The 27,997-nt window shown below is 49.6% G+C and overlaps 1 protein-coding gene across 3 annotated transcripts; it reads left to right on the top strand.

Moving 5' to 3' along the window:
* Positions 1-53: 53 nt before the first annotated feature.
* Tex33 (testis expressed 33) lies at positions 54-17,566 on the top strand. Of its 3 annotated transcripts, NM_028522.1 has the most exons (7): positions 54-123; positions 199-291; positions 5,763-5,823; positions 9,422-9,852; positions 10,541-10,685; positions 17,112-17,222; positions 17,406-17,566. In NM_028522.1, exons 3-7 carry the CDS (start codon positions 5,802-5,804, stop codon positions 17,495-17,497), a joined length of 801 nt encoding a protein of 266 aa, NP_082798.1. In that variant the 5' UTR covers positions 54-123; positions 199-291; positions 5,763-5,801; the 3' UTR covers positions 17,498-17,566. The 3 variants fall into 3 exon arrangements, with proteins under 3 accessions (NP_082798.1, NP_001157084.1, NP_001157085.1); NM_001163612.2 differs by having other exon boundaries at positions 54-291; NM_001163613.1 differs by lacking the exons at positions 54-123; positions 199-291; positions 5,763-5,823 and adding an exon at positions 7,197-7,290.
* The last annotated feature ends 10,431 nt before the right edge of the window (positions 17,567-27,997 follow it).

The raw sequence follows: 27,997 nt of genomic DNA, 5'->3' as shown, positions 1-27,997 counted from the left end.
GGGCATAGTGTCGCCATGGCAACTTCAATGCACATCTTGGAATGCTGCTCCCTAGTAACCCACTGGTCCTCTTGGGTAGCAGTGCTACTCTGTCTGACCCTCCAGAGTGGTTCACCTGGGGAGGTGAGGCAGAGAGACCTGTGAGGTGGGTGGGGCTCCATCACCACCTGGCGGTTCATTTGCCTTCTTCCCACTCAGAGCTGCTGCTCGTGAGTGCCAGGTGCCCAGGCTGCAGTTGCACGCAATCTCCCGCCATCCTTGGCTTACACCTCGAAGGACTTTGCTCTTCAGGTCAGTGACATGGGCTGTGAGTTCACCTTCTGTGTGAGTCAGCGAAGACTGCTTTAACTGGCTGTAGCTCTGCGAAGAGGGGCAGCTATAGGAGCATAGCAGGTTGTGACTGGATGTGGAGGACCAGCTAGGATCAGAAAGCTAATTTGAAAGTGCTGATTTCAACCTCACAATGGATCACAGGAGTTATCACATGCTAGACGCTCACCTTTCCATTTAGCTCCACCCCTAATCCTACTTCTCTGACCCCCATCTTCTCCATCATGACAGAGGGGAAGTTCACAGAGACCCTGGACATCTATGTGGTCCTTTTGAAGACACACTAATCTTCTGGTTAAGGGGATTGAGTTTTAGTCACTGTTCTGTTGCTGTTAGGAGACACCAAGACCATGGCAACTCTTATAAAGGAAAGCATTTAATTGGGGCTGCTTTATAGTTCAGAGATTTAGTCCATTGTCATCATGGTAGAAAGCATGATGGTATACAGGCAGACACGGTGCTGGAGAGGTAGCTGAGAGTTCTACATTGTAGGATCTGCAGGCAGCAGGAAGAGAGAAAGAGATTGGATCTGCCTTGGGTTTCTGAAGCTGCAAAGCCTACCTCCATGACACACTTCCCCCAGTAAGGCCACACTTCCTAGTCCTTGTCAAGTAGCAACACTTCCTAATGACCAAGAATTCAAATGTATGAGCCTATGAGGGCAATTCCTAGCCAAATCATCACCGGGTGCTCATGTGAGTTGTAGCAGTCAGCTCTTGCTGTGTAACAAATCACCCCAGAATTTAGCAGCTTAAAATGTTGGTGTTTATGGCCTCACAGTGGGTTGGGAAAATGGCCACAGTTGTGGTGAGTCCTGTTTCAGTGTCTCATGGTATGGCTGGGACTTTGGTCTCAAGGACTTTTTTCCCCAAGGCTTCTTACATAGAAGAAGAGCTCTTCATATGCTGTTGGACAGAGGCTACCTCTGCAGGGTGCCCCTCTATGTGGCCACTGGCCTCCATCAGGGCCAGGGAAGCTAGAAGTGTCTGAGAGAGCATGTGAACACAGACAGAGCCCGTTCTTTACAACACGGAGGTGGCATTCCTGAGTCCCACAATAATCTGCTGATTTGGACAAACTACTAGACCTGCCTGCCTCAGGGGGAGTGGGTTACACTGTGAAGCAGAGATTCCCTGGGAGCCTTTCAGCTGGTCCCCAGAGACAGCTGTCCCTCACACATGGCACCCCCATGAGGGTCTCTGGCACCTCACCTGCTGAGGGATGATGTGGTAATGGAGAACTCTGGGGAATCACTGAATTAGGTCCAGACATCAGTGAGGCTCTGGTGAGGTTCTCACTAGCAGGAACCTTCCTGTAGCCACCAGCTGCCAGGAAGTAGCAGGCATAAGGGATGCTGCAGGCGCTCCTATTCAGAATAAGGATGGAGGAGATGCACAGTCATGGGTCGCCAGTGATTCTGAGCCCCTCGTCAGACGCTGGATGGCCCTGGTGCCGGCTGCAAGGCAGGAAGCCATTCCCCTCCTGTACATAGCCCAGCAGCCCTGTGCATGAATTCACTTCCAGGCTAAGTGAGGTCTTAAAAATTTGGTCCAGTGAGGTCTGCTCATTTCATACAGTTGGCATGGGCTTCCACTCCCAGCTGGTAACGCTTTGATGACAGTTTGGTAACACACTGCCTAGCCCTCTGGGCACTCTGGACAGAAGCCGTGTCTTGTTTGCCTGAGGAAACTTCCTGAAGAGCTTTCTATGTGGTGTGCCTCTCTTTATAGTGGTTCTCACCGTTCCTAATGCTGTGACCTTTTAATACAGCTCCTCACGTTGTGGTGACCTCCGACCATAAAATTATTTTTGTTGCTACTTCATAACTATAATTTTGCTACTGTAATATAGGTTATAGATAATATATTATTTATGTGTGTACTATATAAATATAAAATATGTAATTATCTGACATGCAGGATGGTCTTAGGTGACCCCTATGAAAGCAGTCAGCCAACCAGCAAAGGGGTCACGGCCCACAGGTTGAGAACCACTGCATTAAAGAGTCAGTCCTTCATGTGGCTAAAAATAATGTTCTGGTCTTCTTTTTTTTGCCTATGATGTTAACAAGTTGTATGTCCTGCTGTTGGCCTTTGCCTGAAAGCGCTTTGAGCCTTTTGTGCGTGTGTGTATGTATGTGCATTTGCATGTGTGTATGTGTTTGTGTGCATTTTCATGTGTGTGTCTGTGTGCATGTCCATGTATGTGTGTGTCTATGCATTTGCACATGTGTGTCTGTGTGTGTGTGCATGTGTTTATGTGCACCTACATGTGTGTGTCTGTCTGTGTGCATGTTTATGTGTATGTGTGGGCATATCTGTGCACCTATGTATGGATGCCAGAAGTCAACTTCCAGGTGTGTCTCCTCTGGTGCCACCAACCCTGCTTTTTCTCACTGGTTGTGAACCAATGAGGCTACGCTGACCAGCCAGGGAGCCCCAAGGCTCTTCCTAGCTCCACCTCTAGGATTACAGCTATGCACCACCACTCCTGATATTTTAACATGGGTGCTGAGTATGAACTCAGCCCCTTTTGCTTACACAGAAAGCATGTTATTAACTGTGCTGTTTCCCTGGGCCCCAGAACCATCTCCTACTTGTGTCTCTTTGGGCACATGAAAAGGACAAGAACGTTTTTCTTTAAAAGGTATTTCATTGTATGTACACAGACAGACAGACAGACAGACACACATGTGCATGTATGTGTGCATGAAGATACCCATGTGGGAGAGAAAAAGACAACTTGTGGGAGTCAGTTCACTTCTTCCATAATGTGGGATTGAACTCAGGTCATCAATTCTGTTTGGCAAGCACCTTTACCTGCTGAGCCATCTTGCCAGAGGGATGCAGCTTGCACTCTGAGCGTAGGTGTGACTGGCTTCTCTATCACACCACTCAGTTTGCAGCTCTACCGTCTTCCACATCACTGCAGGCAGCAGGGCACCTGCACTTTTACCACCAAATACCAAGGGATTCCTTCCCCTAAATCCTGATGGTTCCCCGCAGCCCAGTGTGCCCTTGACAGCAGGACCCATTTCTTGATTCCTGCTCATCTGGGTCTCAAGATGAGCAGGAGGCTTTCCCTACCAAGCATCCCAACCTCCTCAGTGTGCCCACTGCTTGGTCCAGAACCTCTTGTTTGTCCTGGCAACACCCCAAGTTTGGTACCAAAATGTACGCTGGTGAGATATTGCCATGCAACACATGATCAGATAGCACAGGCAACACGGGATCAGAGAGCACAGGTAATATATGATCATATCATATATTACCTGTGCTATATATAATAATATATATATAATAAACACAGATAGTTTCCAAAGGTCCTAATTTTTTTAAGTGTTTTCAGAAGTCGTGAGCTAGGGTCTCACAGTTTCTATGGCTACGGAGATCCAAGTTCAGAAGGTCCCATGTGGAAGAATTTGTGCCTAAGAGATATGCTGAGGAGAAAGAATGTGGGTTTATTGAGTGATGGCCATAGCCTGTTCCGTGGTGGGTCAGGTCCCATGGATGTAATGTCGTGTGGGCCAAATTCTTAGAGTCCTAAGCTGGAAGATCCACCTTCAAGTTCTTCCAGGCACTGGCCTCCCTTGGTTCTTTGAGGACACTGTGACCTGGGGCCTGTGCTGCTCATGAACTGCCAGCCAGAGGCTGCCCATTCCCTTCTGCATGGCTTATATATGGGATGGTTTCATGCATAGGTCAGAGTAAGCCAACTGAAGAGAGCCAGGGAGAGTACCAGTTGGGCAAATGGCATGAATCTAACCCCAGAAGGGATTTAACCACTTTCATCACACTGTTTTGATTAAGAAACAAGTCACTAGGTCCAGACCATTCTCAAGGACTGACTAGCCTGTGGACACTATTGGGGGGTGGGGGTGAGGCGTTCACTGAGAGTCGTATCAGAAAATGCAGTTGTCAAATGATAATTTCTACTTTGTGGTGCTGAGGATTGACTCAGGGCCTCATGCACTCTAGGCAAGTGTTCCCCAACTGAGCCTTGGCTCCACGTAATTTAGTCAAAACTAATAAGGCATTTTGACTAATAACTTTTCAATAGAATAAAATTGGTCTGGTTCCTACCTAATTTGAGCTTGCTGGGTGACCTTAGACCAGTCTCTCTCTCTCTCTCTCTCTCTCTCTCTCTCTCTCTCTCTCTCTCTCTCTCTCTCTCTCTCTCTCTTTCTGGGCCTCAATCCTCAGAGCCCTCTTTGATGGTTACTTCTGTCAACTTGACACAATAATCTCACTGAGAGATTCTTTAGTTCAGGTTGGATTTTGGGTGTGTCTGGGAGATTTGTTTTGATCATGTTAATTGAGGTGGGAAGACCCAGCCCACTGTGGGCGCCACCATTCCCTGGGCTTGGGTTCTGGACTGTATAACAGTGGAGAAAGTGAGCCAAGTAGCAAGCACACGTCCATTTACTTTTCTCTGCTCTTAACTGTGAGTGGGATGTGTGTTGCTTTTAAGTTCCTGCCGCCTTCACTTTCCCCTGCGAGGATGGACTGCAATACAGAATTGTGAGCTAAGAGGAACCCTCTCTCCCCTAACTGCTTTTGACAGGATGTTTTGTCACAGCAACAAAAATGAAATTAGGTCACTCTTCTGACTCAGACTTGCTGCTTCTTCCTGTCCCTCCCATATTTCAAAGATGCTCACATGTCAGACCAGGCTTCATTGCAGTGGCATCACTACCTTTGTAGACACTTGGGGGAAATATCCCATGTGCTTTAAATAAGGGAATATAAATGAGAGGAGGATCCCTTAGGAAAAAGGGACACAGGTACAAAAGCAGGAACATTTGAGGATGCAGAATGGATGTTCTTGGGTCCTGGGTCCCTTTTCCAGGTTCTCCTTCCTTCAGTAAACGACCGTGGGTAAACTGAGCTTGGGGTGAGGTTCCACCAGGCATTCATGAGCCCGAGGTTTCATGCTCCCCTTGCCTCATGCTGCCACATTCTAGCTGTCCCATACAGGGGCCACATGGGAGGAACCGAGGCAGCTCAGGAGCACAGACCCTCCGAGATTCAATGACTGTGAAGAGCCACATGGCAGTGTTAACATAGCAGCCGATGCTTCTATGACAACTTTCTATTTGAAGAGATAAAGCCAGGGCCTCCTGGAGCTGTTGGAAGAGAGGAGGAAGAGATGGGAGGGGGGTTAGGAAGAAGCAAGAGAATCTCAGTGACATGGTGATGTGAGAAAGGTCATGGAAGCCCAGGTGTTGGCCTTGGCTAGCCAGAAGCATCTGGTGAAGGACAGGTGGTGCTGGGGTCTGGGGTGTGCTAAACGATGAGCTAACAGTGTAGCGGCAGCACGGTGCCTGGTCAGGGCTGGCTGGATCTCTGGGGCCTCCCTGGCCAGTTCTCAGATGTCATCCTTTATGGAAACTGTCACCTGAGGCCACTCAGAATGTGCTGCTTTGTCTACAGGGCCAAGCTCAGACATTACGGAGCCCAGAGCCAGAGGCGATGGAGCTGAGCCACCGACAAGGTAGGACAGGAAGATGGGAACGTTACCTACACAGATTGGCTTCTTGGGGTGGGGTGGGGTGGGGCTCACCTCCTCATCTCCCTCGGTCTTGCTGAGGCCTCTAGATGGCATGGGTTGACCCACCCAGGGTACTCTGAGCACAGAAGGAAAGTGGCAGGAACAACTGCTGAGCCTTCCATCTGCCAGGCCTGGAAGCTCTACCTTAATGTGGTCCTGGTCTCTGGCTTCTTTGAGTTAAAATTGGATTGTTAGAGAGCGCTCTATGCACCTAAAGTGGAGGACTATGGGAATATAGAGCAGGGTTGGTGCATCTGTGCTCTGGGTAGTATGTACAAGAGATGGCAGGCCTGGAAAGGGAAAGGGGTCTTATGCAGGTGTGGCCGAGTTAGCACAGCTCTGGAAGGTCCCCAGGGCAGCTGGGAATGGCAAGGACAATAGGGAGCATCAGGGTATTCCTGCCACAAGCTTCCCAGTGATTGGAGCCACCCCAGAGCTTAAGTCTTTCCTGAGAATTCGAACACAGGAATCTGTTTTGAGTGAGCATGAGGGGCATTTTGATAAAAAGGCCAAAGTCAGAAAACGCTGTTCATGGTCCTTCCATGTTCAGAGTAGTAAACAAAGTGGGGCTTGCTTCCTCTACTCACGTGGCTGGCAAAGGGATGATCAGAGATGCAATGAGATTTTAGAAGGCCAGATGCAGGCAGGCAGATATCCATCCATCCATCCATCCATTTTATCCATCATCCATCCATCCATCCATTCCACCCATTCTATCCATCCATCCATCCATCCATCCATCCATCCATCCATCCATCCCATTCATCCATCCATTCTATCTATCATCCATCCATCCACACACCCATCCACCAACCCACTCATCCATCCCACCCACCCTATCCATATATCCATCCATCCATCCCATTCATCCCATCCACCCTTCCATCCACATCAACCCATCCTCCCCATCCCATACATCCATCCCATTCATCCTACCCTATCCTGTCCCAACCCATTCCACCCCATTCATCCCATTTATCCTATCCTATCCTATCCTATCCTATCCTATCCTATCCTATCCTATCCTATCTATCCATTCCATCCCATTCATCTATCCCCTTCCTCCATCCCATCCCACCTGCACCATATCAGACCCCAAGGGATAACATCACCACCCTCAACACTTCTGGAAGACAGAGACAAGTAGGAGGTTTCCCGATGGACAAAGGTAAACGATCTTTGCTCTTGAGCCAAGAACCCAGGACCCACCCAGGCCTGAAGTGCTACTAACCCTGAAGGCTGGCAGAAGACTAGGCTGCTATTGTTACTTCATAATGGCTCAACAGATGAGGCAGCCAGGAGGGCAGGCTGGGTACATGGCACCAGTGAACCTTGGGTCAGGAAGGAGTGTGAATTTGCTCCTGCACAGACATTTTCTTCCTAGGGGCAGGTGACACTTCAGCCTACCAGGCAAGTGCTGTGTAATCTGTTCTTCCTACCTCTGCTTCTATTCTTGAAGCCTAGTTCTTGAAGGCCCTACTGCCTGGCTGTCTTATGCTTTGGGAAGAATCTAGGAGAGAAGGAGGACCATTTGGCTCCAGAAGACAATTTGTCCCTTTGGCTTTTGTGGGTGATAAGGGGAGGGGGCAAAGAGTGGAATAAGACAGGCAGGAGGAAGTGGGGAGAAATGGAGAGAGAGTCCTCTTTTCTCTGCACCCTCTCCCTGGTGAAGCACCCACACCATTTCCAGTGGGGCAGAGGATTCTGACACTGCCCTCCATGACAGTTGAGCAGGACCTTTCAACAGGGCAAGAAAGTCACAACACTGAAGCCTGATGTTTGCACCAGCCTGTTCTAAAACCTGACTGGTGGCCACCGAGCAGTGGGGCAGTAGCCAGGGTCTGTGAAGTAGGAAGGGACGTTCCCTCCCTATCAGTGGTGTGGACTGGACCCTGAGAGGCAAGGATGTGTTTAAAGCAAGTTAGAATGCAGCATGAAATCGGATTTCATTGACACACAAAAAGCAAAACAAAGTGTTGCAGACTGGAAGACTCTTCTGGAATATTTAGGGGCAAGCTAACCACACATTTCCAGCTGACTCCTGAAGCTGAGAGTAAGGGCAGGCTGTGAGGGCCACGAGGACTCTCGTGCACAGCAGGTGCACTGGAATAGGCACCACCATGTTGCTTAGAGAAAGCACTCCTGCTTAGCCAAATTCAGGGCCATCAATTCAGCCTGCAGTCAGATTAGAGGAGACTGGCATCTTGGCTTGGATGAGACGTTTTTATTCCTTGGGGTTTGATATTGTGTAGACATCTATCTCCTTTACTGAGGGACTCAAATGATCTAGGGATCATGGAAAGCCTGAAACTGGCCCCCTCCATAGACTTCACCTGTGTGACCCTCTTCCCTTATCTATGGGGAGGAAGGAGGCACTGTGGAGCTTACAGCTGAGGTAGAAAGGGGAAATCCAGGTCAGTGAGGTTGGACTGTGCATAGTGCTGAGCAGGGAACTGGCCTAAACCATCTTGGGGCCGGTGCGACAGGAGGTGTTTGTGTGTATGTGTGTGTGTGTGTGTGTGTGTGTGTGTGTGTGTGTGTGTGTTGGTCTGTACTGGAAGAAATAAACTGATTTGACTTTCAAAAAAAGGGAGGGTGGTGGATGGTGGAAAAGATGGCTCAGGAATCAAGAGCCATAGCTGCTTTTCCAGAAGACCCAGGTTTGATTCCCAGTACCCTCATGATGGCTCGCAACTGTCTGTGACTCCAATCTCTGGGAATCCAACACTCTCTTCTGACCTCTGTGGGCGTGTGGTGCCTGGTCTTAGATGCAGGGAGAACACCCTTATACATAATAAAAATAAAAATAAAGGTTAAACAATTAAAAAATTTGTAAAATGGAAGGGACGGCCTCAACAGGTCATAGGCCAGCCTGGGTGATGCTGAGAGGTGAAGTGACTCAGGGTAACCAGGGGATGAGGCGTCAGTCCCTTGTCTGAGCCAGGGATGACAGAGTGGAAAGCCCTAAGCTGAGGACAGAGTCTGGGGGTAATGCATGTGGGAACAAGAAGGGGAACCCCAAGATCCAGGAAGGTGACTGGAATGGAAGGCAGAAGACATGGGGGACAAGGAGCAAAGAGCCCGTTCAGGCACTTTGCCAACCTGAAATTTGGCCAAGCCAAGAGCCACCCCTGCCACCCCCATGCCTAGTGGACTCATCTTTATGGTTTGTTGAGGCTCCAAGGGAGCAAGGGAGCTGACCCGAGTGTGCCAGGGAGCACTAAAGCTCAGAGAGGCTGGATCGCTCGCTCAAGACTGTGCATTTCGGACAAGCCTGGGTCACAGTCCCTTTGGTCATAGCCTTGTGGGGACAACTCTGTGCTGTGGAGGTCTGCCCACTGATGTCCCTCTGTCTCCTCTGCTTTTGTGCCCTGCCTTGGGATCCTGCGGTACCTGTGCTCTGCCCTGTAGTCTGGGTCTGGCTCTCTGGTTTTTGTCTATTTTTCTCTCCCATTGGTCCACCTGTCACCTGCCCTGCATCTGCTTCCCACGCCATCTTGTGCCCTCTGACCTCTCACCCTCCATCTTACTCCCTGCCCAGGTACAACCACGTTGACAAGGACACACCCGAACGACAAGGAGGGCCAGCAGGACATGAACTCCTTCAGAGCTAACCATAGCTCCTTGGACAACTCCAAATTTAAGTACCATGCAAGGCTCTCCCAGAGCCCCTTAGGCAGCTCCCTGGGCCAGGGCTACCTGGAGACTCCACCTCTACCACCAACTCCTACCTGCAGGACTTCTCTGGCTATGAACTCCCATCCTGAGGACCTGAAGAAGGGGGCATCCAGATCCAGCTCGAGAGATGCCAGGGAGACCTTCCGAGAGGGATGTGTCGGGGAGGAAGGCCAAGACTCCAGGTCCCCAGAGCAGAGGACAGTGCCTCTGAGCAAGAAGGACAGCGTCATTCCTGAGAACATCCGCCACAAATTTGGGAGCAAGATGGTGGACCAACTGATCTCTGAGGATCAGGTGACAAAGCCAGGGACTCACTCGGGAGACGACGTGGGAAGGAAGGTTGTCCTTAGAGGCTTTTAATGAGGATTCAAAACCCATTCTTACAAAAGGTCCTTATACTGTTAGACCTGCTTCTTTCAAGGCTCTCAGGTCTACCTTCCACCCCTGTGTTACAAGTAGGAAAATAGAAGCCTAGAGGGTCCCAAGACCTGCCAAAGTCAAGAGCCTGCTCTATGTCAAAACTGATCTCATGGTTTCCTGCTTCATAGGCCCAGCCTTAACCTTGTGGGTCTCAGTTTCCTTCCTGGTATGAGAAAGAAGCTGGTCTCAGTGTCAACTAAGAAGTTTGATTTATGGGATGTCTTAGTATTAGGCAGCAAGTTGGGGCTCTAGGGTTCCTCAACTGTGTAAACTGGGGAAGTCTGGCCTCTTGAAGTCCTGTTTCCTCAACTCTACAATGGTGGGGACAGACTCAGCTTATAAAGAGCCTCTTTCTGATGATGTATACAGTAGGAGCTCAACATGTATAGGATCATTGCTGTCCGCTCATGTCTTTGCCCACTGGGAGGAGAGACTGGATGGGGGAGGTATAGAACTGGCCCTGGGGGCTGCAGCCTGCAGAGAGGAAGGCAGGGTAGGAAGGAGAGGACATTCACTTAACCCTCCTGGTCACTTTGTCTCTTGTCCTTGCCTCCCCCATCAGGCTCGACAGGCCATTGGTGAAATGTTTGAGGGCCAGAAGAGGCCAAGCTCATGGCCTAGCAGGACCCAGAGCCCCATGCAAGCCTCCTCCATTTTCTCAGACTACTATGACCTGGGCTACCACATGCGATCCAACTTGTTTCAAGGTCAGGTTAAAAGGCAAGGGTGGGGTTGTAAAGCATGCTCGGTCCCCTGGACATTGGGCACCAGAGGTCTTTGGGGATTCTGTATCTTAAGGCCCAAAGGCACAATCCTACAGACATCAACTTTACAAGCACCCAAGGCATCCTCCTTGCTGACGTGCCCTGTGGGAATACCAGAATCATCTAGTCCCTGGCAGGTGTGACTTCACATGCAGGTTACAGTGAGGCCCTCCCTCACTAGACACCTATGGTTTTCTAGTCTGCAAACAGGAGGCCTAGGTACTCCAGACCTCTGACACCTTTGTTGATGGTGACAAGAGCAGCTTTATTGGGTTCAAAGGTCAGCTTGGTCACTCACTAGTGGCTGGGGACGACTGTGAACAGGAGGCCTCAGCTCTCTGAACCTCTGTCTCTTCCTTGTGCAACTGGGTTGATAAAGACAAAGTGGTCCTTACTGCTATGGGCAGGATTCCAGGACAGTAGGGTGACAGGTCATTTGTTTTTTGTTTGTTTTTTCCTTCCCTGGAGCTCGATGGTGACATCACCTGCGGAAAATGTGGGATGAAGAGGTGCCCATTTCTAGAAGGATAACTTGGCCCGGCCAGTCCTGTTTGGTTCATGAGTGCCATGGGCTTTGTGTCACAGCTGGGCTTGCAGCCAAGAGCAAGACCCACGATGAGAGGCAGGACTCACAGTGGTGGTCCCTAGGGGTAACAGGATTCCCAGGTCTTCTCTCTAGGATTTGGGGGTACAGAGTGCGTTGCAGGAGCTGCTTCTCTTTGCACCCTTTTCAACTCAGCTTCACTGTCTAAAGTCCACTTTAACTGGCCCTCCTCCCTCCAGCTGTCTTCAGTGCTCCCAGGGTCTGTCTGGCAAGACCTCCTTTCCCTGGCTTTGGGTCCCTGTCACCCCAGGAACCAGACTCACAATGGAAGCCTTTCTGGGTTTTTCTTTGAGCCTGAGGGCTCTTTGTCACTGGCTGGGGGAGGGAAGCTAGATTGGATCAAACTCCTCTTTCTCGGAGACTGGGATTCTCCTTTCCCTGTTCCACACTGGTCACCAAAGAGTTCTTACCTACTCTACACTATAAACTACGTGCATGAGCATAAAAGGATATTGCTTTTAGGGAACCATAGCTCCCCTCATGCGGCCTAGGCGGTGGAAGTGTGTGTGCCAAGGGAGAGCAGGAACCAGCCTCCGCCAACTCCCAAGGCTCACAAGGGTCCATTGTTGGATTTTCCTGAACTGACTGGCATGTAAATGGTATCTTGACACTAGACTGGAGCAGCCTGCACTGGGAGACTGACGCCAGAATGAGGGCTTTGGCCGGCAGCACTCTAAGCATGTGACTGTCTGTGTCCCTGTCAAGGTCCACCTCCTGGGATTCACCTTGGCACTCCCTGCTAGGAGTAGGTGAGGCGTGGCTGCATTGAGGCAGGGGAGAGAAGCCAGACAGGAAAAACAGTCTGGGTCATGGATCCTAGAAAGTCTTTTTCTGGGGTGGAGTAAGAAACTAAGGTAGTGTGGGAGACAGGGGAATGGACTTGTTCAATTTGCATGAAGGTTTGCTCCAGTGCAGTGTGGAGAAAGACACTGGGGATCTGTGAGACCAGATAGGGTAGACACTGGGACAGTAATGAGGAAGGACTGAAGGAGGAACCGATGACTGCAGCCTGATGTGCTTGTTAGCCTTCTGTTATTGCCACATAAATGCCCAGGATAATCAACTTATAAAAAGGTTAGCTAGATGCAGTGATACATGCCTGTAATCCCAGCACTCAGGAGGCAGAGGCAGAGGCAGAGGCAGAGGCGCAGAGGCGCAGAGGCGCAGAGGCGCAGAGGCGCAGAGGCGCAGAGGCGCAGAGGCGCAGAGGCGCAGAGGCGCAGAGGCGCAGAGGCGCAGAGGCGCAGAGGCGCAGAGGCGCAGAGGCGCAGAGGCGCAGAGGCGCAGAGGCGCAGAGGCGCAGAGGCGCAGAGGGGCAGAGGCGCAGAGGGGCAGAGGCGCAGAGGGGCAGAGGGGCAGAGGGGCAGAGGCGCAGAGGCGCAGAGGCGCAGAGGCGCAGAGGCGCAGAGGCGCAGAGGCGCAGAGGCGCAGAGGCGCAGAGGGGCAGAGGCGCAGAGGGGCAGAGGGGCAGAGGGGCAGAGGGGCAGAGGGGCAGAGGGGCAGAGGGGCAGAGGGGCAGAGGGGCAGAGGGGCAGAGGGGCAGAGGGGCAGAGAGGCAGAGGCAGGAGGATTACGGTGAGCTTGAGGACAGCCTGGGCTACCTAGTGAGCACCAGGTTAGCCTTGGTGATAAGAATAAAGTCTTTTTTCAAAGTAGCAAATACAAATCAAAACCGCAAAGAGAGGAAAGCGTTACTAGGCCTTGTGGTTTTGAAGGTCACATAAAGGTGATCAATTGGCTTCTTCCCTCTGGGGGCTTTGGTGAGGCAGGATGTCACAGCAGGGAGTGTGAGATGGAGGGAAGCCATTCACTTCATGATTCAGAAGCAAAAACAGAGAAAGAAGAAGTCAAGGTCCTATTATCTCATCGGGGCTCCTCCTCCATTCCCTGTGACCTGAAGTCTCTCAGTAGACCCTACCTTGGTTTCAACTATCTTCCAATAGTACCGAACAGGAGGACTAAGCACTTGACATGGGCCCTTTGGAAGACATTTCAGGCTCACACTAGAGTACTTGGTCTAAGTTACTGTGCTGGCCCACTGCACATCTGGATGGTACAGTGTGCCATGTGGCAACTCTGGAGGGCTGGGTCCCCATGGCCTTAGGCACAAAGGTCAGGGCATTTGTGTGAGGTGGAGCATTTGATCAGAAAGGACAGGCTGAAGAATGGATTTGGGTGTGAGAGTAGGATTAGGGCTAATTTCAAAGCAGTGGACCGAAAAGGCCTGCAGAACAGGTTCCTGGTTGTGGTTCCGGAACCGTCCAGAAGAAGCAAGGTGGAGGGCAGGATATGCTGAGTCATGAGTATAATCCTGTCTGCTTTCTCAGGCTTGCTTTAAGCCCTTAATCCTCCTCAAATCCACTTCTGTCTGCAGTAAGAAGGATTCTTTTTTCATTCCTTTGTGTGGAGTATTTATCTCCCAAAGAGCGCCATCTTCCCCAGGGACCCATAGGTGTCTGCCCTCAAGTTTCCACATACAAGAGGCACTCTGGGGCCTCTCTATTCTAACATCTCAGATTCCACTGTGGTCACTGAGCTATTGGAAGTTGTCTGGGAACATGCACCATCCTTCCTGCAACACCACCAATAAGGTCCGTGACATCCTACCAAGATGGTCCTTTGGCCTCCAAGTATAAACAGACACATGTATAACCCTGCCTCCCCGCACCCCCATGCATACTTACACAGACACACACACAAACAACAGACAGACAGACACACACACACACACACACACACACACACACACACACACACACACACACACTGAACTGGAATTGTGTGGCTATTACAGATGAATGGTCCAGAGCAAGGGAAAGTATTGGGTCTGGCTTTACCTTGAACTGGCTAGAGCTTCCGCTTCCAGAGCCAGCATTCTGAGGTGGTGTGTGTATGTGTGTGTGTTGCCCTAAAGGCCTCCAGTCATTCTGCTGCTGTCGGCTGAAGGGTGGCAGGGGTTTGAAACCAAGCCCTGTGGTATGTTCTGCTGTCAACCTCATGCCCCAACCCCTGCTGGCTGGAGTTTGGAGATGTTCTTGGTGCTGCTCTAGTTGGTGCCTGCCCACCCACCCTCTGAAAGCCTGGGCATAAGACTCATCAGTGCCTTGGGGTTACACCCCTTTCTAAGGCCTTCGGCCATACAGTTGGCCCATGTGTGCACTGATACATCAGCACAGGCCAAAGCCTTTTGTTTTGTGGTGGTTTCCTCCAGACTCTGAGGCAATGCAAGAGTTTCTGAAGCAAACTCTAATGCCATCTAATTAGATTTATTCTGAGAGGTGAGAGGCAGGCAAGTCTCTGCCTTGGGGAATCTAAAAAGCCAAAGTAATCCTTTTAAAGGATGCTGGTCATCACCCCACAAGCCCCAAATCTGACCATTTCACAGCATCACCTAGGGCATGCTTTCAAGTTCTGTCCAAAGGCTTGTGTCTCAGCTGGCTTTGATCCCCGGCTGTCATCACAGCTGAGGGCTTCGGACCACCAAACCTCTAATTTATCCTGTTTCACCAACCTTACAAGTAGTAGATACCAAACTTGCACATTTATTTGCCTTTCTGAGTGATTTCTAGCTTGCTGGCATCGTCCTCAGAGAGTGCAGCCTTAGACGTTGGTGGGACCTGCTGTGCAGCCCAACTCATGGCTGTTCTGGCAGATGTCCTCATGAGCTTGCAAATCCTCTTTCGGCTTGAGACTTTATGTTTGCCTAATAGGAGAGGCCTGCTAATGGCTTCTGCACAAACCCTGCCAGTCTTCATTAGCACTCTTTGCTTGATCTATTAATTAGTGAAAGATAAACCTCTAAATCCTTCCCATGGTAGCAGGCTCATCAATTACTCTCTTGACCTTGGTGTATCTATTCAGATGCTTGCACTGAAGCGAGCTTAGACCCGTACACTCTGTCTATACACATATATACATGTATTATGAGCCATGCTCTCTCTCTCTCTCTCTCTCTCTGATTTTAAGTGTGTATGAGGGTGTGTGTGTGTGTGTGTGACACACGCAAATCCCATCATGCCTGTGAAGGTCAGAGGATAATTTACAAGAGTCTGATCTCTGCTTTCATCAGATGAGTCCCAGGTATTGAACTCAGGGCATAGACTTGGCAGCAAGCACCTGTACCTGCTGAGCCATAGTGGCAGCCCCCATTATTTTTATTTTTTCCTACTGCTTTTGACTTGCAGTCTATTTTGTTTGGTATAATTGCATCCAGCTGGCATTTGGCTGATGTATCCTTTTCTGTCTTCTTCATATTCATCCTCTCCCCGTGTCTTTTTTTAAAAGTATGCTTTAAATAATACAGGTTTGGAAATTATTTACTCTGACAATCTGTTCTCTGTAACCAGTGAGTGAAGTCAGCTTTTATTTCTGTTGCTGATGTAGTTGGGTCGATCCATTCTTTCTTTGTGTTTTCTATTTGTGTTTTCCATATGCTTTTTAAAAACTTAAATGAGCTTCTACATGTTTTCTCCTATCAGATTTTTTTTTTGCTCTTTTCTACAGTTCCTCTTCATTTTCTAGTTATTTCTGACACTTTAAAGTGCATAGCAGACAAATCCTCAATGGATAGCATGATCCCCCTGAGCAGTCTCAGGACAGTAAAAGGCTGTCTTCAGTCTCTCTTGCCCCTCCCTGGTGTGATGTCCACCAGGACACTTTGTTGTAAGGTCAAACGATGGAGCTTCCCTGACTGGGCTCTTTAACCCTGCAGCCCTGTGGATATACAGTCCCCTAGTGTTCCAACAGTGAAATGGGCACAATAGTCACATCTGCTTCCTGGGAGGGCTGATTCAATGAGCAAACTTCTGGGGGAAGCATCTGGTCTGGAACCATTCTTAGCTCCTGGTATATCTACACACACACACACACACACACACACGCACGGCAGGCTGTTGGTGTGGCTCAGTGCAGATCCTAGTGTGGCAGTTGTTCTTGACCGTCACGTTGGTTGGACCGAGGTCTAGAAGATTAGTAAACAAGGCCTCTGGGCATGTCTGGGGGGAAATTTCCAGAGACAGCAACTAAGTGTGTGTCTGGGGTGGGCATGGGGTGGTGGTCTACCCTAAATGTGGGTGGCACCTTCCATGTTTCCCAGTTGCCATGGTGAGCTCCCCCCCCCATTCGCTTGGGCACCTTGAACTGAAACCTCTGGAACCGTGAGCCAAAATAATTCTTTGCTCCCTTTAGTTGTCTGACTCAGGCATTTTATCACAGTGACTGGAAACGGATCCGTACAATGGCTGCTGCCTGAGATGGGAATGCCTTGCTGCGACTAAAACAGAGCATGGGGTTCTGAAACTAGCTGGCAGGAGGAATTTGGAAACGTTTGGGGTTTTGAGCCAGAGAACTACAGGCTCGCTTAAAAAGGGAGCTGAGGAGTTCACGCCACCAATGAAGTTGTGCACAGCGTGGACTGTTCTAGTCTGCTCAGATGGGAACAAGGATTATCTTGGGAAAGGGGCTAAAGGTCACTCATTCTACAGCCTGAAACAAGAACGGGTTTACATTTGATCCATGTCCTGAGACTTTGTGGGAAGCCGAGTTTAAAGATGGGCTTCATCTTCCCAAGGTTGAAAGCAGACCTCACCCCTCTTCTATGTACAGAATCTGAAGCTCGGAGGGAGAGGCTAAACATTGAGGCCACACTGAACCCTCCCATTCCCCTTCTCCTCCACAACAAACACCCACAGAGTAAACTGATACTAAGATAAAGCACAGGGTGCCTAGCTTCTGTGACCTGAGGATTTCTTTATGGTATCTGACAGGCCCACCCCAGGAGACAAAGAGCCTCATGAAGGCTTCCTACACGCCCGAGGTGATAGAGAAGTCGGTGAGGGATGTGGAACACTGGCACGGGAGGAAGACGGATGACCTGGGTAGGTGGAAGCCTGGGGGAGGGGCGGCTCTTTCCTCCATGGGCAGGGAGGGTGTCTCAAGGTGCAGAGCAGGAGGGGGTTCCTTGAGGTGGATCTGAAGAGGCATGGGGGCACGGACCCCCGGGGTCTGTACCCCCTGGAAGCTGCTAGCCACTGTGATGGTTGCTCTCCGGTTCCCTGCAGGCCGGTGGCACCGGAAGAATGCTATGAACATGAACTTGCAGAAAGCGCTGGAAGAGAAATACGGAGAGAAGAGCAGATCCAAGGCCAAGTAGTTGAAAGGACATTGGGAGGAAGCTTGAGAATGTTGCCAATAAAGAAATAAAGGCTGTGGTCTGCCACTGTGCACTGCTTCTTCCAGTGCTGGGATGGCGGGTGTGTGTGTGTGGTGGGGCACGATCATGCATGAGGCTGGAGGAACAGCTGAGGAAGAAAAGCACCAGACAGCTTCTTCATGCCTTCCTCCACGTCCTCGGGGAGAGTTGGGGGAGCGGATCCAGTGTGCTCTGGTGACAGGTCCTCTACTAGACACTGCTAGGTTGCACCCTGCATATGGGCCCCTAGTAGATTTTAACTGTTTCTAGAAGTCTATTTCGCCCACACGAACCAACGGATGTCAGAGGGATGGTCCACAACACCCATCTCTCCCAGCCTAGGGGCAGATCTGATGGGTCTCTCGTAGGCACAAGCTGATTGGTTCAGAGTGGCCACGTGGCTCAGCTTGGGCCAATAAGGGGAATGACAAGGTGCAGATGCTGCCTGGGAAGCACTTATCGGAGCTGGACATGAAGCAGAGCATTCGCTACTAACATACTCAATGAGAAGTTAGGAAGCCAGGTAGACTGCCTTGGCGGACATTCTAGAACCAGAGGAACTGTGGGCGGCTCAGCATGGCCTTAGTCTTTCTGGACCTTGCAGAAGCCACCATTTCTGGACCACAGCAAGGATAGGTACTATGGCTGGGTTGATTGTCACAGCTTGATGAGTGACACATCTGGGTTGGAACCACAGTTGGGAAGAAGGGCGCTACAGCTGGGAGGGTACCACATCTGGAACGGTACCACAGTTGGGCTGCACAGCTTGGACGGGTTAACACCCCTGGATGGCTATTGTAATTTGGATAAAATAAGAATAGCAGAGATGATTGCCACAGCTTGGATGAGTACCAGTGTGTGCTGAGTACCACAGGTAGGGTGGGTATCATGGGTGGGACAACACAACTGGGACCAGCACCAAAGCTGAAAAGGATGGTCTAGATCCAAGTGGGATGGAGAGCACACTTGAAGTGGGTACCACAGGCTGGTCTGCCTATCATATGTTATATTTACTTGGACTTCTCCATGGTGTAATGACTGGCATCTAGGAAAGATCCAAGGGAGGCAGATTTAGTGGGCAATGGTTTAGCCAGTGTTACACCGGGTGGTTAATGTCCCCATGTCCTTGGTCTAAGAACACATGGTCAAGGCCAGACCATGACAGGAGATTCCACAGATAGTACTGTACTTCAAGGGGCATCTTGAAGACTGCCAAAATGGAAATCTACCATGGTGATCACTCCACTTAGGATAAATCAAAGAAAGAGGCATCAAGGTCACTGGCAGAAGGGGACATACTGTGGGCCTCCTCTTTCCCAGCCTCAGCTTCCTCCAAGTGAGGGAAATGTTGGTGGGGGGGGGGGGTAGGGGGAGGCTATCTAGAAAGAGATACAGCTCAGGGAGCACATCCGATGTCACCTCACATTTACCAAGCTAAGGGTGTTCAAGGTGCAAGGCTCAGCTCAAACTCTCTCTGGGTACCTAGTTTCTGCAAGGTCTGTCTTTGGTGCTGGGAAATCTAGACCCCACCTCTACGTAGTAGCTACTATGTACCCAGGATACAAGGCACCCAAGAGACTCATTCCGGGTTGCACTAAAGTAGGTCCTGCATTGCTTCAACACAGAAGCAATAGATACCAAACACTTTCCATACACAGTCTTGCCTGCTCCTGATGCCTGTTCTCAGCTGTTATGTCAGGAAAGAGAAGAAGCAGATGTGGAGAGGCCAAGGAAATTGCACAAGGCTATGCTGATAATGCCTGGGACCAAAATTCATTCTCTCTCTCTCTCTCTCTCTCTCTCTCTCTCTCTCTCTCTCTCTCTCTCTCTCCCCCCATCTTCTTCCTCCTCCTCTTCCCATTCTAGCTCCCAAATGATTGACACAAAGCTCTATTAAGTTTATTAACGGGGGCTGGTGAGATGGCTCAGTGGGTAAGAGCATCCGACTGCTCTTCCGAAGGTCAGGAGTTCAAATCCCAGCAACCACATGGTGGCTCACAACCATCCGTAACAAGATCTGACGCCCTCTTCTGGAGTGTCTGAAGACAGCTACAGTGTACTTACATATAATCAATAAATAAATCTAAAAAAAAAAAAGTTTATTAACAAGCTCTAAGCAGTACAACCATGCAGATATCCATCTATTCTAACCCTCTAAACTATCTCCCAACCACAGGCCCCATTGCACTTTGAATCTCACCCTGGCTTAATCTGTGTGTCCTTAGGACAAATCCCTCAGCGACCTGCTCATTGCCAGAGGACCGCGTCCTCTCCTGCTTTGGGACCCTCTCCCTGGGGTCGAAAATCATCAGTTCTCTATTATCCAGAGATAAATGGGGAGCATCCTTTATACAATGTTGGTATATCAGATAGTTCAATAATCAGGATAATGCTAGCGTCTGGACTGTAACCAGATCTCTGCACAGAAGTCAGCCACTGAATATATGGTCCAGTCATTTGAGGCAAGCACTACCAAATGAACTATATCCTCATTCCCAAAGGTACTTTATCTCCATCAGATACTCATACTGCAGCATCGTCAAATGTGTCAAGCACCACAGACACAGCCTTGTTAGGGGCCATTGAGAACAGCAATGGGCAGTGTAGTCCTTGTCCTCAGGGCATCTGCAGAGAGTTGCTGGAGAAGCTGGTTCTGACTAATGAGCTGTGCACACACAGATGAATAAAAGGCCATGGCACCTGTCATACGGGCAAAGAGATGCATCCATAAGTGCATACAGCAGAGACCCATGTGGGGCCATGGAGGAAAACGTGGTGGTAGGGGCATCAGGAATGGGGTGGGGCGTCTCTGGTCAGGTGGGAAGTTTCATACCAGAGGCTATCTCAGAACAACTTTGGGTCACTGAGATGGACCAGAAGGGGCACGACATTCAGGACAGCGTGCTGGGTAGGAATCCCTAGCAAGGAGCATTTGAGGCGATGAGTGTAGCTCATGAAACTTGGAGCAGAGGTCCGTGGAGGAGATGGAGGGACAGCAGACAGCACCTGAAGGAGCTGGCTCCCGGAAGCACTGTACCTAGGACGCCCAGTGCTGCCTTCTAGGAGATTATGATCTGGCTGAAACATATAGTCCTCAATGACAGTAAACAACAGCAAAGAAAACTGAAGGCATGTTCATTATTATTCTGAGCCATCCCAAGTGCAGATGAGGACATCAGCTTACCAGATTGACATAAATTAGAAGCAAGGCTAGAAGAGAATATGGTGTCTCATTGCTGAGACAAAAGACCTGACAATAGTTTAAGGGTTTATGTGCCTCACAGGTCCATGGCAGAGGGGGGGGAGGGGGAGGGGGAGGGGGGAAGTCGTGGGAGGGGAAGTGAGGCTGCTGGCCAGCCAGTCAGGAAGCAGGAATTAAGAATGCTGATACTTAACTCCGCTTCTCCCTTTGCTTCAGTCTGGGACCTCAGGCTGTAGGATGTACTGCCCACACCAGGATGTGTCTTCCTAGTTCAGTTAACCTAATCTAGGTACTCTCTCACACAGACATGCCCAGAGGTCTGTTTCTATGGTGAGTTTTTTTTCCCCAAACCCCATTAAGTTGACAGGATTAACCTTCACAGATGAGCAAGAACTAGGGCATGTATAACAGAACTGAATTTTCATCTGCCAGCCTCAAAATTCCATTTCTGTATAGTCTAGAGGACCCCCTTACACATGCCGAGGGAACCCGCCCCTGAATACTCACTGCAACGCTGATTCATGAGACCACCACCCAGATGTCCATCGGCTGGAGAGAGGACAAATGGGCAGTGGGAAGGAACGAACCTCCCCTACACACATCACAGAGCCAAGTCACCATGTGCTTTGCCCAAAGAGGTCAAGACCTGCAGGTTGAGACCCACTGTGCAAGACCACACCCATCATGTGACCCTCCAAAGGCTGACCAGGGCTCATGGGGGTGCTTGTAAGAGTAGGGAGAGGGGACTGAGAGCATCATATGGATCCACCTTCATGCTGCATTGAGCCCAGCACTTTCAGGGCCAGTCTGGCGAGAGAGCGGCTGGCAGAGTGCCTTCTGATGGGAGGAGGTGCCTGTTAGCACAGTGCCCGTGAGCTGAAGCAAAGTGAGTGAGTGATTTCCATTTTGGCCTAAGTGAACCAAGGAAGCACATTCTATGACTCCACCTCAGTTAAAGATTCCATCTCAACATGAAGAAGAGCTTGATATAATTAGACATTTTTCTAGAGAGAGCAAAGCTGTTGTGCTGGCAAACTAAATAAAACATGAATAGATTTTTTTTTTAACCTAAAGGAGGCCTTGATTTCCCAGTGCTGCTTTTGACAGCACTCTTGGCTCTCCGTGGTAGAATTCACTGTGATTGGTAAGTGCCACGTGCCGGAACCAGTTGTCATGTGACATTGATTATTACCGGGAAAAGTTATTTAGAGTCATCTTTATAATTTGTGTCACGGACATCTACCACAGAGAGAAGCCCCTAGGGATGTCCTGAGGTTGGCCACTGCTGTCTTGTGCCCTGGCTAACCATCCCAGGCCACCTTATCCTGTCTCAGTGGGACAGCTTCTCGACCTTCCTGGGGATGGTATGATTCCTCCTTCCACATCTATTGCCTTGTGACCCTTGCTGGATAGACATCTCAGGAAGCCACTGTTTGGGAGTAGGCTTCTGCACTAGTCCCAGCAGAGTCACCCATGGTAAAGTTTCAACCACCAAGCTGACAGCCATTTGTCTGATCTTCTGAGGAGCCAAGAGAACATAAGAGGCGAGAGTCAAATTTCCCAATAGACATATCCATGAAGTCCCCCCTCGTGTGGGTCTCCAGCTCTTGTGGATTGTCAGCCCATACAGTCCAAGAGGGCAGTGGGAGCAGAGACATCGAATAGGGGCTTTGGAATCCCTGTGAGTTTATACAGTGAATAAACCTACCGGGACCTCGCTGCTCTGCCTCCCCATTCCCCTTTACAGAAAGGTATCTTAGAGCAACAGTCCGCTTTGGCTATGTTTCTTCTCTCTTCCCACCAAGCTGTTCTGAGTCTATGAACCCAACTGCTTCTGTGAACGCATCAGAACGCTTGTTCTACTCGATGGAGTGAATTGTCATTACAGAGTCGACGATAAACATCTTAAACCTGGGTGTGGAGGCATTTGTCTATAATCCAAGCACTTGGGGGCAGGAGGACCAGAAGTTCAAAGGCAATCTGGGCTCATAAGGCCCTCATAAAAAAAACCGAAACAAAACAAAAAAGCAAAATAAAATAAACAGAAAAGAGAAAGAAAATAAATATAAAGCTCTTTAAGATTTTAAAATCGAATGGGTGTAATTTTATCCCTTGACACATAATACACACTGGAGCTGGGATTCAGGCCAGACGGTCTAACTGAAACCCCTGCCTTGGCCACCATGCTGCCTCACTCCACTGAAGTGCAAACTGCGGTTTTCTCAGGAATTCAGGTAGGTATGGATAGGGCTTCTAGAAGGTTTGTCCAGCCAGAGTACAGAGGAGGAAGTTCACATGGAGATTTTCTTGTTTACAAAGAGTTCTTAAATTCTTCCAGATAAGGAAGTGCCAGAGATCTTTCCAAGCTGGTGATAGAGGAGGAGGAGGAAGAGGGGGAGGAGGAAGAGGCATTGTAGATGAATTTGGTGAGATTTGGGTCAGAGCCAGGCCAGGCCACAAGGACAATCAGAGTAACAGTCGCTAGGTGCTGGAGTATAAGACATCACGGACTATGGTGGAGAAGTCATGAAGGGACAAAGAGGTAAAGAATAGAAGTCTTAAGAAATACTCTATAAACGAATGGGGAAATTGAGGCACACATACAGAGAGAAATGGATTGCTGCAGTCCAGACACAGAGAGGTAGGAAAGAGGGAGACAGAGATGTGGAGTCAAATCTAGGCCTTTGAACTTTCTAGGGTGACCTCTAGGAGACCTTAAAGTTTTCACTAACTATTGTGGAGTAGGTAGGCAGTGAGGCCCAGTCAGGACTGGGCTCAGCTGACCTCAGGTTCCTGTACACAGGAGAGTCAAAGACCTCGCTCACAGGAGCCCCCAGTGCAGTGGCTGAGCAGTGACTGATCGGAGCAGGTCGTGGAGAAGTACACAGCAGACTCCGTATTCCCCACAGGCTATTGCTCTTGAACTCATTAAGAGAGGCTTTCAGGAGATGCTGAGGAGAGGTGACAGGCATCTATGGGGTTAGAGATTGCACCCCAGGGTGGCTCTGGACATAGCTTTGCCTTCAGGGGACACATTGTCCACTCTTGGCTGACTGGTCCTTTGCCAGATGGCTGAGCATGGAGGTAGTAAATCAGCAAGACTGCCCCGGGGAGTGGGGTAAGTTAGCAAAGCCTACTGTGCGCAGCTAGCAGCTCCGAAGCAGGGTGGCACATCAGGGATAACGACTGAAATTATGGCTGCTTATACCTTTTAATACTGTCACCAGTCTGGTACACTCAGAGACTCCGCCCCTCTAAGCTCAGAAGCCCCTCCCCTCTAAAGTCTCCAATTGTGAAGAGGTCTCCTTGTTCTGTGGGTGACTGCAGATACCTCTGCCCCTACCCACACACCACACGTATAGTAATGGACATTGTTAAAGGATTTGAAATCCCCCTGAGCCTCTGTCTACCCAGCCATCATTCACAACCTGTTCTGTCCAAACCTTTAAATCAAACAAACAAGGGAACAAACAGCACCCCCCCCCCAGATTAGCCTCTAACAGAGCTCAAAGGACAGAGCCTTTGAGACCAGCATCAGAGGACTGTCTCCAAGGTGGGTCACTTCCAAGCTGACTCTGGGACTTGGGCTTCTATAAAGGGTTTACTTAGGAGCCGTTTTCAGGTGCTGCCATGGGGAGTGGAGAGGCAGAGGGAAGGAAGATGATAGAATGTATCCTTCAGCAAATTACCAGCTGCGGCTGGCACAGTTTCCAGAGGGGCTCTGGGAAGTGGTCAGAGCCTGAACATCTGTGAGCCATCCACTAGGAGGGCTGGATGGGAGCTGGTCTCAGGAACCACCTCTCTGATCCTGGCAACTCTGCTTAGCTGTCCTCATGGGGACAGTGTGGGTGCCTGTGGCTCGGGGGCTCTGTGAAGTTTTCTGGAATGTGGAAAGTGAAAGGAGATGAACCAAAGAAAAACAATTGCACGTGACTTTGTGGGGAAGAATGGGTTTTATCCAGTGATTACTGTCAGAGGGCAACATGACGGGATTTCAATGTGCTGGTTGACTTGATTTATTTATTTTTAGTCTAGAACCAGGCAGCATTTCATTTTATAAAATAGAGAACTTCCAGGGAGCCAACAGAGGGTTGCTCCATAATCAGAAAAGGGCTAAAGAAAGTGACTTACAGCCGGGCGGTGGTGGCACACACTTTTAATCCCAGCACTTGGGAGACAGAGGCAGGCAGATTTCTAAGTTTGAGGCCAGCCTGGTCTACAAAGTGAGTTCCAGGACAGCCAGGGCTACACAGAGAAACCTTGTCTTGAAAGACAACAACAACAAAAAACAAAAAAACAAAAAGAAAGAAAGAAAGAAAGAAAGGAAGGAAGGAAGGAAGAAAGAAAGAAAGAAAGAAAGAAAGAAAGAAAGAAAGAAAGAAAGAAAGAAAGTGACTTATTTCACTTGCAGGGGAGATAGGAAAGCATAAAAAGTCCTGGGCCGCCCCCCAGATGACTTCAGGAGACCTTGCTGTGCTCAGGGTTAAGTCAGAGAGAGCCCCACTATCCTGCCTTGGAAGTGTAGCTGTTCCTTAAGGTCAGAGGAACGATTTGTAGTGACTTGTCTGGTGCTGTGACAAAATCCTGGACCACAACTCAAGAGGAAGTGTTTCCATGGGCTTACAGTTCCAGGGAGCACAGTCCAGCATGACCAGGGAAACCTGCATGCAGAGCAGGAGGCAGCTGTCCACAGTGCATCCACAGGCAGGAAGCGGTTGGGGAAGGTCCACCTCTGTGGGTGGCCATAATCCAATTGTTGAGAGTCCCAGGGAAGGAAGCAGAGCTGAGTGTGAGTGCTTAGTGTACTCTCTCCTGTTTATTCAGGCCACGGCCCCAGCCTATAGGATGGTACCACTGCTAATTAGTCTTCATACATTGATCACCCCAATCTAGATCATCTCTCATTGACACGCTCATAGGTTCATTTCCATGGCGATCTTAGATGCAGTCAAGTTGTCAAGATTAGCCATCATACCTGGTGCCCTGGGACTTTGGTATGATGAGTTCATTGTACCTACCAGCTTGATCCATTGAGGCAAAAAACAATGGCCTCCTGGCCTTTTGATTTAATATTACTGACAAAGGGGAGGAAGTGACTCACTTCTCCTTTTGATTGGCTGGACCTTTGAATGGATGAATGGGGGTATAGAAGGGGAGAGTGGGGACTCTGGGGACAAATGTGGTCAGGTCATCTGTATTTGCTGGCTGCTATGAAGCTGTGGTTCTGTTTCTGTTGGTTCTATTTCAAAGGAATGGCTTTCAGGTTCTTGGACCCTCTGAATAGCAGTTGGTCCATGCCCAGCTGGGAGGGACAAAGGAAGGAATGTCCAATTCAAGCCTTGTCAGCTAAGGCTCTGGAAAAGAGGTCAGGAGCATGTGCCCGGTGTTGGCTGGAGTAAGATGCTCAGCCCCCAGTAGCATGGATCTGCCTTGGACTGGCTGTTTAGTTGGAATTTGGGCTTGCTGGGAATACACTCTCATGCTGCCAGAGGCCATGCCAAAGTTCCACTTGTCTGAGTGCAGATAATGGCACTTCTGTGTCTTGCTGTCCCCCAGCTGTCCCAGTCAGAGACATAGGACCTACATTCCAGAACACTGAGGCTTGCTCTCATCACGAGCACTATGTGGCACACAGGGACATATATACACACTGTCGCTGCGGTAGCTAAACAGAGGTATAGTGGCTCTTACAAACAGGTGTGCAATACTGTGGCATGTACACCAACATGTGTGTCTGTTCACATCTGGATATTAACACAACAGAGGCATTCATTGTTAGCGTCCACCCAAATACAAGTGTGCAAGAAGGGACAGCCTCACACTACTTTTTCCTCCTCTTCCTCCTCATCCCCCCTCCTCCTCCTCTTCTTTTTAGACTAACCAAGTGCACTAGTTAAAAGGGGGAGGGTAGAACATGGAGTTCTATCTTTAACTGACTGTGAGCAATCGGTTGAGATAACTCACCACCTCTGGACCTGTCCACACTAGGTTTAATGTTCTATCTACAGTTAGGGTTTTGCAATTCCTTGCAATGTTTGCACAAGAGGTCCGAGTTTCCGTTTGGCCCTGAGCTCTGCATAGATGCACCCGCACAGCTCATTCTGCTTGCTCTTTCCTTGTCTTGACCACCAGACTTCAAAGGCTTCAGAGATCTGCAGCGGGAGGGTCTGACGCCGCAGAGTTGAAGTAATGCAGGGTGCTGACCTCTAGGTGGCAGCACCATTCCGATCAAACCTCAGTGGGCTGCAGAGGGGAGAAAACTGGCCCCTCAGATAGGGGTTTGAGGTGGCCCCAGGATCCACTGTCCCCCACTCCCTGCCCCCGAAAGCTTGAGGTTTACCAAAGTAACTGCCCTAGAGGGAATTACCTGATCCATTCTTCTACCAAGGAATCTTTAATAGCTTTCTTTAAAAAATCTAATTACAAGTCATGGATAGTGGTGCCACACCTTTAGCTCTAGCTCTTGAGAGGCAGACAGACTGATTTCTGTGATTTCAAGGCCAGCCCTGGTCTGCATAGAGAGTTCTAGGACATCCAGGGTTTTGTAGTGAGACCCTTGTCTTCAAACAAACAAACAAACAAACAAATCTGATTACAAACGCAACACATTTTATTTTAGAAAACAGAACACATACACACAGATGTATGTATGTGCATGTGTGTGCATGGGAGGTGGCATTTGTGCATGTGAACGCTGGTGCCTCTGGAGGCTAAAAGAAGGTCAGACCCCTTCAAGCTGGTGTCTCAGGTAGCTGTGTACAGGGAACTAAATGTAGGTCCTCTTCAGCAGCAGGAAGTGCTTTACCCACAAGCCATCTCTCCGGACCATATGTGGTTTTAAAAATGCCTTTGGCTTTTTCTATCTTTCTTTCCACCACATCTTTGGGATTTGGTGGGCACCCCCTCCCCCAGGCCCCAATTCAGGATTCAAGTTAGAAACCAGGAGAAAGGCCCAAGTCCTTGAAACTCTCCCCACTCCTCAGGCACTGTTCTGTTGAGATCTCCACACAGACCTCCTCTCTATCCAGGTTTGAATGTCCACTAGGGATGACCGAGGTTCCCTTCTGAGATCTCTTCCAGATGGCAGAGGTTTCTCACAGTCTCTTCCTTAGAGGCCTGTCTCGTTCCCCTGTGGGCTGCTTTTGACTCAGACTTAACAGGCAGAGGGAAGGAGTAGCCATCTCTCTCAGAAGGCACCTGCAGCTGATGTGTGGGCACAGATGAGTTGTTCTCATCACTCTTGGGAGATATTAAAAGCC

The sequence above is a fragment of the Mus musculus genome, chromosome 15 (assembly GCF_000001635.26).
Source record: "Mus musculus strain C57BL/6J chromosome 15, GRCm38.p6 C57BL/6J".
NCBI lineage: Eukaryota > Metazoa > Chordata > Mammalia > Rodentia > Muridae > Mus > Mus musculus.
The sequence above is the reverse complement of the archived record's forward strand: the minus strand, read 5'-3'. Positions and strand labels throughout refer to the sequence as shown.